General features: G+C 46.6%; 1 protein-coding gene across 1 annotated transcript in view; it reads left to right on the top strand.

Annotated features, from left to right (window-relative positions):
- Nucleotides 1-13,097, top strand: part of LOC146355950 (uncharacterized) — a 66,432-nt gene that overhangs the window by 32,191 nt on the left and 21,144 nt on the right. Inside the window, 3 exon segments of the mRNA XM_084829985.1 lie at nucleotides 626-737; nucleotides 1,745-2,101; nucleotides 2,266-2,505. Coding sequence (XP_084686111.1) covers nucleotides 626-737; nucleotides 1,745-2,101; nucleotides 2,266-2,505 — 709 coding nt within the window.

Genomic DNA, 13,097 nt, shown 5'->3' with positions numbered 1-13,097 from the left:
TTTAAAACAGCATCTAAAAGACACAGGCCCAAACATGCCAGAACATTTTCACAAGACACATTAAGACAGCTCCGTTTCTGAAATTGGAGGAGCAGAACGCTGACTGGGGAAGGGCAGCGTAGGACAGGCACATTTTCCAGGCATGGTTGAAGGGCTGGCTTGCAGGGGCCACGTGGAGTTAAACTGCATATCTCAGCACCTCCAGATCCCTTCTATCAGTCTACCAGGACTTGTCAATTTGTATGTATTAACTCATTCATACTTCTGCCACCCCATGAAGCAACAATCCACACAAGAGCCAATACTGATGAGACATCAATGCAAAATACTAAAAAACCACAACAGAATCAGTTCAGCATCCGGTCAACAGATCATCAGGAACCTTTGAGAGTTGCAACAAATACAAACACAGAACAGACCCAACATAGACTCCCAGCAGCCAGCACCTCAAAATGACGTTAGTTTGCAGAACCCAAACCCAGATCTTTTCCCCTTAGTGTCCCTCTCAAACTGCAGTCTCTATTTGCACCCAGAATACGTGCTCCTTAGATCGATGGGAAAGAGAGCTGTTTCTCTCTGACTGAGAGCAGCAGAACTCCGGGGTTTGCCATGCCCTGAAAAGCAGGTGGAATCCAGCCGATGGTGGGTAGGCCAGGAGACCAAGGCGGGTTCAGTAGGGTGGGCCCAGGTCTGGTATTACGAAGCCACAAAGGCGCTACAGGAAGATTCCCGTGGTGGTGACAAGAGGTGTTCTAGGCTGAAAACAATGAGGTTCAGACAACTGCTTGCCAGAGCCATCTCAGATGTAACAGTGGGCGATTTGGGATGGGTGCCCAGTAAAGGAGGTGCTAAGCCTGCAGCGATTTGGGATTGCTTCTTTCCTGAAAGGCTCAGAAATTCGTAGTCAAGCACCTGAGCTGGTCATTTCCATGGTAAGAACTGCATCCCATGTAAGTCTTTTCCATTCTTACCTTTATCGACATCATTAATTGGGGTTGCTCAGTTCTTTGAGGTTCTATGGCTAACTCAGTCTTTTACCAATTTCATACCTTTATTGCAGAAGGTGACAGGTGGGAAGGTGAGAATAAGAGAGAACCATGTTGGATGTCACCAAAAAGGGACAAATGTAGAAACGGCAAACAGCAGAGAAGGAAAGCTGAAGTAAATTCCAATAGCAGGAAGAATTCCTTTGCTTCTCAGGGCCATGGCTACCAACATATCACAATCCAAGAAAGAATACATAAACAACTGGAAAAATATAGATTCCATATGTGTAGGGAAACTTTCAATTCTGAATCAAACGTTAAAGCTCATTGCAAAACTCATAAATTGAAGAAACTGTATAAATGAGAGCCAGTATGAGAGCCAGTGTAGTGTAGTGGTGAGAGTGACGGACTGGGAGCCGGGAGATCCGGGTTCTAGTCCCCACTTGGCCATGGAAGCTCACTGGGTGACTTTGGGCCAGTCACAGACTCTCAGCCCAACCTACCTCACAGGGTTGTTGTTGTGAGGATACAACGGTGAGGAGGAGGATAATGTAAGCCGCCTTGAGTTCCTTGCGAGAGGGAGAAAGGCGGGGTATAAATGCAATAAATAAATAAATAAATGCTTAGAGTGTGAAAAGAGCTTCAGTCAGAAGAGAAATCTCACCCATCATCAAAGAACTCATACAGGAGGGAAAACATACTTGTTTGGAGTGTGGAAAGAGCTTCAGTGAGAAGAAAACTCTTAGTTGTCATCAAAGGGCTCACACGGGAGAAACCTCATCAGTGTTGGGAATGTGGAAAGAGCTTTAGTCAGAAAACTCATCTCACTCGACATCAACGAACTCATACAGGGGAGAAGCCATACCATTGTCTGGAGTGTGGAGAGAGCTTTATGAGGAAGGAACATCTCACTCTGCATCAAAGAACTCATACAGGGGAGAAACCATATCATTGTTTGGAGTGTGGCAAGAGCTTCACTGAGAGGAGAATTCTCACTAGTCATGAAAGGACTCACACAGAGGAGAAACCATATCATTGTTTGGAGTGTGGGAAGAGCTTTAATCAGAATTCTCACCTCACTCTGCATCAAAGAACTCATACAGGGGAGAAACCATATCATTGGAGTGTGGGAAGAGCTTCAGTATGAGTCAAAATCTGAGTCGACATCAGAGAACTCATACTGGGGAAAAACCATATCATTGTTTGGAATGTGGAAAGAGCTTCGGAGTGAAGATCTGTCTGACTTGACATCAGAGCACTCGCACAGGGGAGAAACCACATCATTGTTTTGAGTGTGGAAAGAGCTTCAGAGTGAAGATCAGTCTCCGTCGACATCAAAAAATTCACACAGGGGAGAAACCTTATCACTGTTTGGAATGTGGAAAGAGCTTCATTCAGAAGGAACACCTCACTTCCCATCAAAGAATTCTCACAGGGGAGAAACCATATCGTTGTTTGGAGTGTGGAAAGAGCTTTAGTCAGAAGAAACATCTCATGTGACATTAGACGAATCACACAGGTGAGAAAATGTAAAACTCCAACTTTGGAAAAGGCAAGATCATATAGTTTTGCCCATCTTAGGCGGAAACGTATTCATTGTAGTTTGGCTTATTAAGGAAGGGAGCCTTTCATTGGTTTCATGATGTTCTAATTAGCGAGTCAAAAGTTGTTAAGGTTTTCGTGCACCAGTAAAGCCCATGGCAGCAACTGCAGTCCAGTGAAGTCAAGCGTGCTCGGTATTGTTCTCAAGCTGCCAGTGGAGCTGGTTTCAGATGGATGTGATGTTGCAGAGGAAATCCAGTGCGTTCTGCGTGCAATGCCTATTTCTCTAGTTTTGAGATGTGATTTTATGTTGTCAGAAAGCACATGTTACTACATGTAAAAGAGGCAATGGAGATTTCCTCTAGCACTGCGGTAGGATTCAGATGTTGATTGTGCAACAGTGGGAGGAGAAATGCTCACCTCCCATAATGCAATGAATTGAAAGCAGCATGGGACATCTTTGCTGCTTCCAGGAGCTCAATCCTCCCCACCTCAATTTGGGCCTGAGAGAATATGGAAAGTTGTGTGTGCATTTGAGGGTGGGGAAGGCTAAACAACAAATTCAGTTTGTTACACTGCACAACATCTTCATTGATGACAGGGCATGCCTGTGCTTCCAGCCTGTGTAGCTTCAGCCAAGATAAATTCATCGATCACAAAACCAGCTAGTTTAAGACCAGAGTTATGCCTTTCTCATGCTGGCTCCAGCTCCACAGAGCCAGAAAACTGGAATCTAAGGCCCACAACTTACCTGACCTGCCACGGGATCGGTGATTTGTTTATTTGTTTATCTATTTCATTTCTATATTGCCTAATAGCTGAAGCTCTCTGGGCAGTTCACAAAAATTAAAACAAAGAAGCACACAATAACCACAGTAAACAATACAACCAGAATAAAACCAGAATAAAACCTAGCAGCAGTGCAGGGATTTAAAATGCAGATTTAAAACAGCAAAGCTAAAAGTCTAGAAAGCTAAAATGCTAAAATGCCTGGGAAAATATAAAGGTCTTCACTCATTACATAGCCGGGGTGCCACAGCAGAAAAAGCCCTCCTCCTAGTAGCCACCCGCCTCATTCCTTTGGCAGGGGCTCATGGAGAAGGGCCACTGAGGATGATCTTAAGGTCTGGGCAGGCACATATGGGAGGAGGCGATCCTTCAGATAACCTGGCCTAAGCCGTTAAGGGCTCTGAATGTTAATACCAGCACTTTGAATCGGGCCCGGAAATGGACTGGCAGCCGGTGCAGCTGGAAAAGTACTGGCATAATATGAGCTTGCTGGCCAGTCCCTGTTAACAATCTTGCTGCCCTATTTTGGACCAGCTGAAGTTTCCGGACCGTTTTCAAAGGCAGCCCCACATACAACGCATTGCACTAGTCCAGTCGAGAAGTTATCAGAGCATGGATAACTGTAGCTAGGCTATGTCTGTCCAGATAAGGGCGTAGTTGGTATACCAGCCTAAGCTGATAAAAACTGCTCTGTGCCACTGAGTTCACCTGTGCCTCAAGTGACAGTTCTGGATCCGAGAGCACCCCCAAACTACAAACATGATCCTTTAGGGGGAGTGCAAACCCCTCCAGAGCAGGTTGAATATCACCTAGCCAGGCAGACAAACCACCCACTAACAGAACCTCCATCTTGTCTGGATTGAGTTTCAGTTTATTGGCCCTCATCCAGTCCATTACCGTGCCCAGGCCCTGATTCAGAACAGCCACTTCCTCACCTGGGTTTGATGAGAAAGAGATAGAGCTGGGTGTCATGGCACCTCAGCCCACAGCTCTGGATAACCTCCCCCAGCAGTGCCATGGCACAGAGCAATAATCCCTCAGCACCACCTTCTGGCATCGGCCATCCAAGTAGGAGCGGAACCACTGTAGTGCAGTGCCTCCAACTCCCAACCCAGACAGCCTATCCAGAAGGATACCATGGTTGATGGTATCAAAAGCTGCTGAGAGGTCCAGGAGAATCAACAGGATCACACTCCCCCTGTCCCTCTCCCATCAGGGGTCATCCGACAGGGCAACCAAGGCAGTTTCCATTCCAAAACCAGGCCTGAAGCCTGACTGAAATGGATCTAGATAATCCGTTTCATTCAAGAGTGCCTGGAGCTGTCCCGCGACCACCCGCTCAAGCACCTTGCCCAGGAAGGAGATGTTGGCCACTGGCCTATAATTGTTAACATCCTCCGGGTCTAGGTTAGGCTTTTTCAGGAGTGGTTTAATTACTGCCTCTTTTAAAGCGGCAGGCACCACTCCCTCTCTCAAGGAGGAATTTACAACCTCCTGGACCCAGCCAGACATCCCCTCCTTGTTTGATGCAATAAGCCATGAAGGGCAAGGGCCAAGCACACACGTAGTCGATTGGACTTGGCCACGCACCTTGTCCGCATCCTCAGGCCTCAATCACTGAAACTCATCCAAAAGAACTGGACCAGATGGTGCTCTGAATGCCTCTACCAATGGAACTGCATTAACCGTGGTGTCGAATTCATGGCAAATTTGAGCAACTTTATCTTCAAAGTTCTGTGCAAACTCGTCACAGCGTACCACCGAGGGTTCCACAGTCTCTCTCCCTGGCCCAGAATGTAACAGGCCATGAACCACTTGGAAAAGCTCCGCTGGAGGAGACTGAGAAGATGCAATACTGGTGGAAAAGAACTGTCTCTTTGCCACCCTCACTGCCACAGAGTAGGCTCGATAGTGAGCTCTTACCTGTGTTCGGTCAGACTCAGCACGAGTTTTCCTCCACCTGCGTTCTAGCCGTCTCCCCTCTTGCTTCTTTGCCCTCAGCTTGGGTGTATACAAGGAGCTGGCCAGGCTCTGCTCAGAGGGAGAGGATGCTTGGGCGCGATCGTGTCAACCGCCTGAGTAATCTCGGCATTCCGCAGAGCGACCTGGGCTTTGACAGGAGCACCAGCCATACCAGCAGGAAAATCCCCCAGAGCCCTCTGGAATCCATTGGAATCCATTAGCCTCTGGGTGCAGACCATTTTAATAGGCCCCCACCCTTGCAGAGGGGGAAGGCTGCCAAGAGTCAACCTCAACAAGAAGTGATCTGACTATGACAAAGGGACAGATGTTAATTCTTCCACTCTCAGATCACCATCCTGCCCAGTCAAGAAAACCAGATCAAGTGTGTGTCCTTTTACATGTGTTGGGCCGATGACATGCTGGGACAGCCCCATGGCTGTCATGGCAGCCATGAAGTCCTGAGCCGCCCCGGATGCAGCGGCCTCGGCATGGAAGTTCCCCTGGGACCATCATCCTAGGGGTCCTCAACATCAAGTCCGAGTCCACCTCCGTCAGCTCAGGCAGGGAGTCTGATGGGCAGCAGGGTGGGTGGTACACCAACAGAATCCCTAATCTGTCCCTGGTACCCAACACAAGGTACAAGCACTCAAGATCTGCACTTGAATGAGCAGGAAGCCTGGAGAGAGGGATTGAATTCCTATAGACCATGGCAACCCCCCCTCCCCGACCCCTGAGTCGGTGTTGGTACTGCACTGAGTACCCAGGAGAGCACAGCAGGGAGAGAGTGACCCCTCCCAGTTCCCCCACCCAGGTCTCAGTAATACATACCAGGTCAGCCCCCTCATCCACAATCGAATCATGGATGAGTGAGATTTTATTTTGGGCCGATCTGGCATTCAGCAGCAGCAGCAGCAGCACCAGACCCGAGGGCAAGCTGGTAAGGCTGCCAGGAACCATCTAGTTGGGGGAAGAACCAGAAGAGGGGCTAGCCATAAGGTGTCTAGCCCCTCTTCTCCTCAGCTGGCCTGTTAGTCCCCCAACGCCATACCTCCCCCTACCCGTGACCACAGTTATGGTGGCACCTCCCCGACCCCCTGAGTTGCTCGATGGACTTCCCAGGCACGTATTAAAATGATGATGTTGGGCAGTGCCACAAATTCTGCTTTCTGACAACTTGCCCCCCATGCACCCACACTTTCCGTTCGTCTTTCATGGCCAAATCCAGACAGGGAGGATGGAGTCCCTGGGACCAGCAAAGATTCCCCCCAATGAATTGCTATAAGAACCATAAGAACAGCCATGCTGATCAGACCAGGGATCCATCTAGTCCAGCATTCTGTTCACACAGTGGCCAACTAGCTGTCGACCAAGAACCCACAAGCAGGAAATGAGAGCAACAGCACCCTCCCACCCATGTTCCCCAGCAACTGGTGTACATAGAGGCTCACTGCCTCTGGTACTGGAGATAGCACATAGCCATCAAGACTAGTAGCCCTTGATAGCCTTTTCTTCCAGGAAATTCTTCCAGGAATTTGTCCAATCCCCTTCTAAAGCCATGCAAGTTGGTGGCCATCACTATGTCTTGTGGTAGTGAATTCCATAGTTGAACTCTGTGCTGTGTGAAGAAGTCCTTCCTTTGATCTGTCCTGAATCTCCCACCAATCAGCTTCACTGGATGACCCCGGGTTCTAGTATTTTGAGAGAGGGAAAAAAATGTCTCCCTATCCACATTCTCTACACCATGCATAATTTTGTAGACCTCCACCATGTCTCCCCTTAACTTCCTTTCTTCCAAGCTAAACAACCCCAGCTGCTATAACATTCTCTCATAGGGGAGATACGCCAGCCCCTTGATCATTTTAGTTGCCCTTTTCTGCACTTTTTCCAGGTCTAGAGTATCTTTTTTTTAGGTGTGGTGACCAGAACTGTACACAGTATGCCTAGTGTGGTCGCACCATAGATTTGTATAAGGGCAGTGTGATATTGGCAGCTTTATTCTCAATTCCTTTTCTAATTATGCCTAACATGGAGTTTGCCTTTTTACAGCATCCGCACACTGGGTTGACATTTCATTGAGCTGTCCACTACAACCCCAAGGTCTCTTTCCTGGTCAGTCACCGCTAGCTCAGATCCCATCAGGTTATACTTGAAGTAGAGAGTTTTTACCCCAACGTGCATCACTTTACACTTGCTTACATTGAACCACATTTGCCATTTAGATGCCTACTCTCCCAGTTTGGAGAGATCCTACTTTAACCACCCTATATGATTTGGTGCCATCCGCAAACATGGCCACTTCACTGCTTGCTCCTAATTCCAGATCATTTATGAACAGGCTGAAAAGCATGGGTCCTCATACAGATCCCTGTAGGACCCCACTATTTACTTCCCTCCACTGGGAGAATTTACTATTTATTCCTACTCTGCTTTCTGTTCTTTAACTAGTTACTGATCCATAAGAGGACCTGTCCTCTTATTCTATGACAGCTAAGTTTGCTCTGGGGTCTTTTGTGAAGGACTTTCTCAAAAGCTTTCTGGAAGTCCAAGTCAACAATGTCTGCTGGATCACCCCTGTCTACATGTTTATTGACACTCTCAAAGAACTCTAAAAGGTTAGTGAGACAGGACTTACCTTTGCAGAGTCCGTATTGATTCTTTTTCAGCAGAGCTTGTCCTTCAATATGCTCACTATTTTTATCTTTAATAATGCCTTCAACCAATTAACCCGGAAGAGACGTTAAGGTAACTGGCCTGTAATTCCTGGGATCCCCCCAGGATTTCTTTTTGAAAATTGGTATTACATTGGCCATCTTCCAGTCCTCTGGTATAGAGGCTGATCCTAGGGACATGTTGCATATTTTGGTTAGAAGATCAGCAATTTCATATTTGAGTTCTTTGAGAACTCTAGGATGGATCCCATTTGGGCCTGGTGATTTATTTGCTTTCCATTTATCAATAAGGTTGAGAACTTCGTCTTTTGTCACCACTATTTGCCTCAGTTCCTCAGACTCCCTGAAAACTTCAGTTCAGGCACAGGTTTTTGTCCATTATCTTCTGCAGTGAAGACAGATGAAAAGAATTCATTCAGCTTCTCTGCAATCTCTTTGTCCTCCTTCAGTACTCCTTTAACTCCATTGTCATCCAGTGGTCCAACTGCCTCCCTAGCTGGTTTTCTGCTTCTGATATATTTAAAGAATTCTTTATTCTTGGCCTTGATGTTGTTAGCGATATGGTCTTCAAAATGTTTTTTTGCATCTCTTACTGTTTGCTTGCATCTCCGTTGTGCAAGCTTGTGCTGCCTTTTGTTTTCATCACTTGGGCAAGACTTCCATTTTCTGAAGGAAGCTCTCTTTTGTCTAATAGCTCCCTTAACACTGCCATTAACCAGGCTGGCGACCTCTTGGGCTTGGTGCTACCTTTCCTAACCTGTGGTATACCTTTTAGCTGGGCTTCTGTTATTCCCCCTGTTGTTGTTGTTGTTCAGTCGTTCAGTCGTGTCCGACTCTTCATGACCCCATGGACCATAGCATGCCAGGCCTTCCTGTCCTGCGCTCTCTCCCGGAGCGTGCTCAAGTTCATATTCATTGCATCCGTGATGCTATCTAGCCATCTCATCCTCTGCCATCCCCTTCTCCTTTTGCCTTCAGTCTTTCCCAGCATCAGGGTCTTTTCCAGGGAGTTTTCTCTTCGCATTAGGTGGCCAAAATATTGGAGCTTCAGCTTCATTATCTGTCCTTCCAATGAGCAGTCAGGGTTGATTTCCTTTAGGATGGACTGATTTGACCTCCTTGCAGTCCAGGGGACTCGTAAGAGTCTTCTCCAGCACCACAGTTCGAAAGCATCAATTCTTCGGCGCTCAGCCTTCCTTATAGTCCAGCTCTCACAGCCATACATTACTACTGGGAAAACCATAGCTTTGATTAGACGGACCTTTGTCGGCAAGGTGATGTCTCTGCTTCTTACTATGCTGTCTAGGTTTGCCATAGCTTTCCTCCCAAGGAGCAAGTGTCTTTTAATTTCATGGCTACAGTCACCGTCTGCGGTGATCTTGGAGCCCAAGAAAGTAAAATCTGTCACTGCTTCCATTTCTTCCCCTTCTATATGCCAGGAAGTGATAGGGCCAGATGACATGATCTTAGTTTTTTTAATGTTGGGTTTCAAACCAGCTTTTGCACTCTCCTCTTTCACCCTCAACAAGAGGCTCTTGAGATCCTCTTCGCTTTCTGCCATTAGGGTGGTATCGTCTGCATATCGGAGGTTGTTGATAATTCTCCCGGCAATCTTAATTCCGACCTCTGATTCATCCAACCCGGCATTTCTCATGATGTACTCTGCATATAAGTTAAATAAGCAGGGTGACAATATGCAGCCTTGTCGTACTCCTTTCCCAATTTTGAACCAATCGGTTGTTCCATCTCTGGTTCTTACTGTTGCTTCTTGACCCTCGTACAGGTTTCTCAGGAGACAGGTAAGGTGGTCTGGTACTCCCATCACTTTAAGAATTTGCCACAGTTTGTTGTGATCCACACAATCAAAGGCTTTAGCGTAGTCAATGAAGCAGAAATAGACGTTTTTCTGGAATTCTCTTGCTTTCTCCATGATGCAGCGAATGTTGGCGATTTGATCTCTAGTTCCTCTGCCTCTTCGAAACCCAGCTTGTACTTCTGGTAGTTCTCGGTTCGCATACTGCTGAAGCCTAGCTTGTAGGATTTTGAGCATCACCTTGCTGGCATGTGAAATGAGTGCAATTGTGCGGTAGTTTGAACACTCTTTGGCGTTACCCTTCTTTGGAATTGGAATGTAAACTGACCTTTTCCAGTCTTGTGGCCACTGTTGAGTGTTCCAGATTTGTTGGCATATTGAATGCAGCACTTTAACAGCATCATCTTTTAGGATTTTAAATAGCTCGGCTGGAATACTGTCATCTCCGCTAGCTTTGTTGTTACTAATGCTTCCTAAGGCCCACTTGACTTCACTCTCTAGGATGTCCGGCTCAAGTTCAGTGACCGCACTATCATGGCTATCAGGGACATTCAGATCTTTCCTGTATAGTTCTTCTGTGTATTCTTGCCACCTCTTCTTAATCTCATCTGCTTCTGTTAGGTCCCTGCCTTCTTTGTCCTTTATCATGCCCGTCTTTGCACGAAACGTTCCCTTGAGAACGTTCTCCAATTTTCTTGAAGAGATCTCTAGTCTTTCCCATTCTGTTGTTTTCTTCGATTTCTTTGCATTGTTCATTTAAGAAGGCCTTCTTGTCTCTCCTTGCTATTCTCTGGAACTCTGCATTCAGTTGGGTATATCTTCTCCTTTCTCCCTTGCTTTTCGCTTCCCTTCTTTCGTGAGCTACTTGTAAAGCCTCATCAGACAGCCACTTGGCTTTCTTGCATTTCTTTTTCTTTGGGACGGATTTCGTTGCTGCCTCCTGAACAATGTTACGGACCTCCGTCCATAGTTCCTCAGGCACTCTGTCTATCAGGTCTAATCCCTGAAATCTATTCCTCACCTCCACTGTATATTCATCAGGGATATGATTTAGGTCATACCTGAACGGTTTAGTGGTTTTCCCGACGTTCTTCAATTTAAGCCGAAATTAAATTGAATCGAAATTAAATTGAATCGTTCTCTTGGCAAAACTCTATTAGCTTTTGTCCTGCTTCATTTTGTACACCAAGGCCATGCCTGCCTGTTATCCCGGTGATTTCTTGACTTCCTACTTTAGCATTCCAATCCCCTATGATGAAGAGGACATCTTTTTTTGGTGTTAGTTCTAGAAGGTGTTGTAGGTCTTCATAGAACCGATCAACCTCAGCTTCTTCGGCCTCAGTGGTTGGGGCATAGACTTGAATTACTGTGATGTTGAATGGTTTGCCTTGGATTCGTACTGAGATCATTCTATCATTTTTAAGATTGTACCCCAGTACTGCTTTTCCCACCCTTTTGTTGACTATGAATGCTACTCCATTTCTTCTAAGGGATTCTTGCCCACAATAGTAGATATGATGGTCACCTGAATTAAATTCGCCCATGCCTGTCCATTTTAGTTCGCTGATTCCCAAGATGTCGATGTTCAATCTTGCCATCTCATGTTTGACCACCTCCAGCTTACCTTGATTCATTGATCTGACATTCCAGGTTCCTAAATAATATTCTTCTTTACAGCATCGGATTTTCTTTTCACCACCAGACACATCCACAGCTGAGTGTCCTTTCGGCTTTGGCCCAGCCGCTTTACTCTTTCTGGCGCTACTTGGAAATACCCTCTGCTCTTCCCCAGTTGCATATTGGACACCTTCCGACCTGAGGGGCTCATCTTCCGGCGTCATCTCTTTTAGCCTTGTGATACGTTCCATGGGGTTTTCTTGGCAAGAATACTGGAGTGGGTTGCCATTTCCTTCTCCAGCGGACCACATTTTGTCAGAACCCTCTGCCATGACCTGTCCGTCTTGGGTGGCCCTGCACGGCATAGCTTATGGCTTCACTGAGTTACGCAAGCCCCTTCGCCACAACAAGGCAGTGATCCATGAAGGGGTATTCCCCCTGTACTCCCCCTTTTAACTTCCTTTTCACCAGTCCCCTCATTTAAGAGAAGTTTCCTCTTTTGAAGTCAAACACTTCCAACAGGAAGTGTTGGACTTCCTGGGCAATTTTCCACTTAAATATATATTAAATCTGATAACTTTGTGGTCACTGTTTCCAACTGGTTCAACAACATTTACATCTCATACTAGGTTCTGGGCAACACCAATTAGGATTAAATCCAAGGTTGCCTCCCCTCTGGTCGGTTCCATGACCAACTGTTCTAGGGCACAATTGTTTAGGGCATCAAGAAATTTAACCTCTTGGTGGTGGCTGGAAAATGCACTTGCCCAATCAGTGTGGGGGGTAATTGAAGAAGTCCCTTGTTATTTCAACTCTTCCTTGTTAGGAGGCCTCCCTGATTTCGTTTTCCATCTCAAGGTCACTCTGAGCATTCCTGTCTGGGGGACAATAGCATGTTCCTACCACTAAACTAGTTTTGGAGCCTAGTATCGTCACCCACAGTGCTTTTGTGGAAGAGCCTACCCCTTTTAGGTGTTCTGGTCTGCTCAACAGTATGCCCTCATTATGAAACATATGAGCCTTACTGTAATGCTAGAGGAATCCTATGTGTTAGCCGAGGCGTTTTGTATACATCAGTCGCTGGGAGGATGGGTTAAACAATGAGAGGGAGCCCTCTTCTAACAACGTTCACAATCCTTATGCTGGTTTTTGTGGCACTGCGGTAAGACTGAATTGCATGAGTGTTTCTTTTTCGGAACTGCACCATGATGAATGAGGAAAAAGTATTCACCACTACTTTGAGATTTCAATCAGCAGTCATGCTGCAAGAGATTTGGGGGTGCTTTGGAACCTGAGATGTTTGGTTGGGACAGAATTGATTGGGTGTCTGACTGAAAAATACTCATTTTCTCGAGCAGGTGGCTGGGTGGAGGGCTTGATTCTTCACACTTGCACATTTTGGCTCCCGAAGGGATGCGTCCCGAGTTCTACCACTGTAAATGTTTTTACAGCATGGTCTTGCTGGCAGTTGTGAACACCAAGGGTAGGCTTATGGATGTGTACGCAAGTGTTTCCGGGAGAAGACATGACACTGTCATGTTCTGGAATTCCTCAGTAGCAGATAAGCTAGACACGGGCACTTTCCTCAGCAGCCCCTCTGCCATGGTGAATGGCGTCCCCATGTACCCCCTTATCCTGAGCACCCAGGCTCTCATGCTTCCACTATGGCTCATGCCACCATCACACACTCCAAGGACACCCAACCAAAAAACCCGTAAC

This window comes from Heloderma suspectum, chromosome 2 (assembly GCF_057233095.1).
Source record: "Heloderma suspectum isolate Gila_16-S chromosome 2, 16-S_ref, whole genome shotgun sequence".
In the NCBI taxonomy this organism is placed as follows: domain Eukaryota; kingdom Metazoa; phylum Chordata; class Lepidosauria; order Squamata; family Helodermatidae; genus Heloderma; species Heloderma suspectum.
The sequence above is the reverse complement of the archived record's forward strand: the minus strand, read 5'-3'. Positions and strand labels throughout refer to the sequence as shown.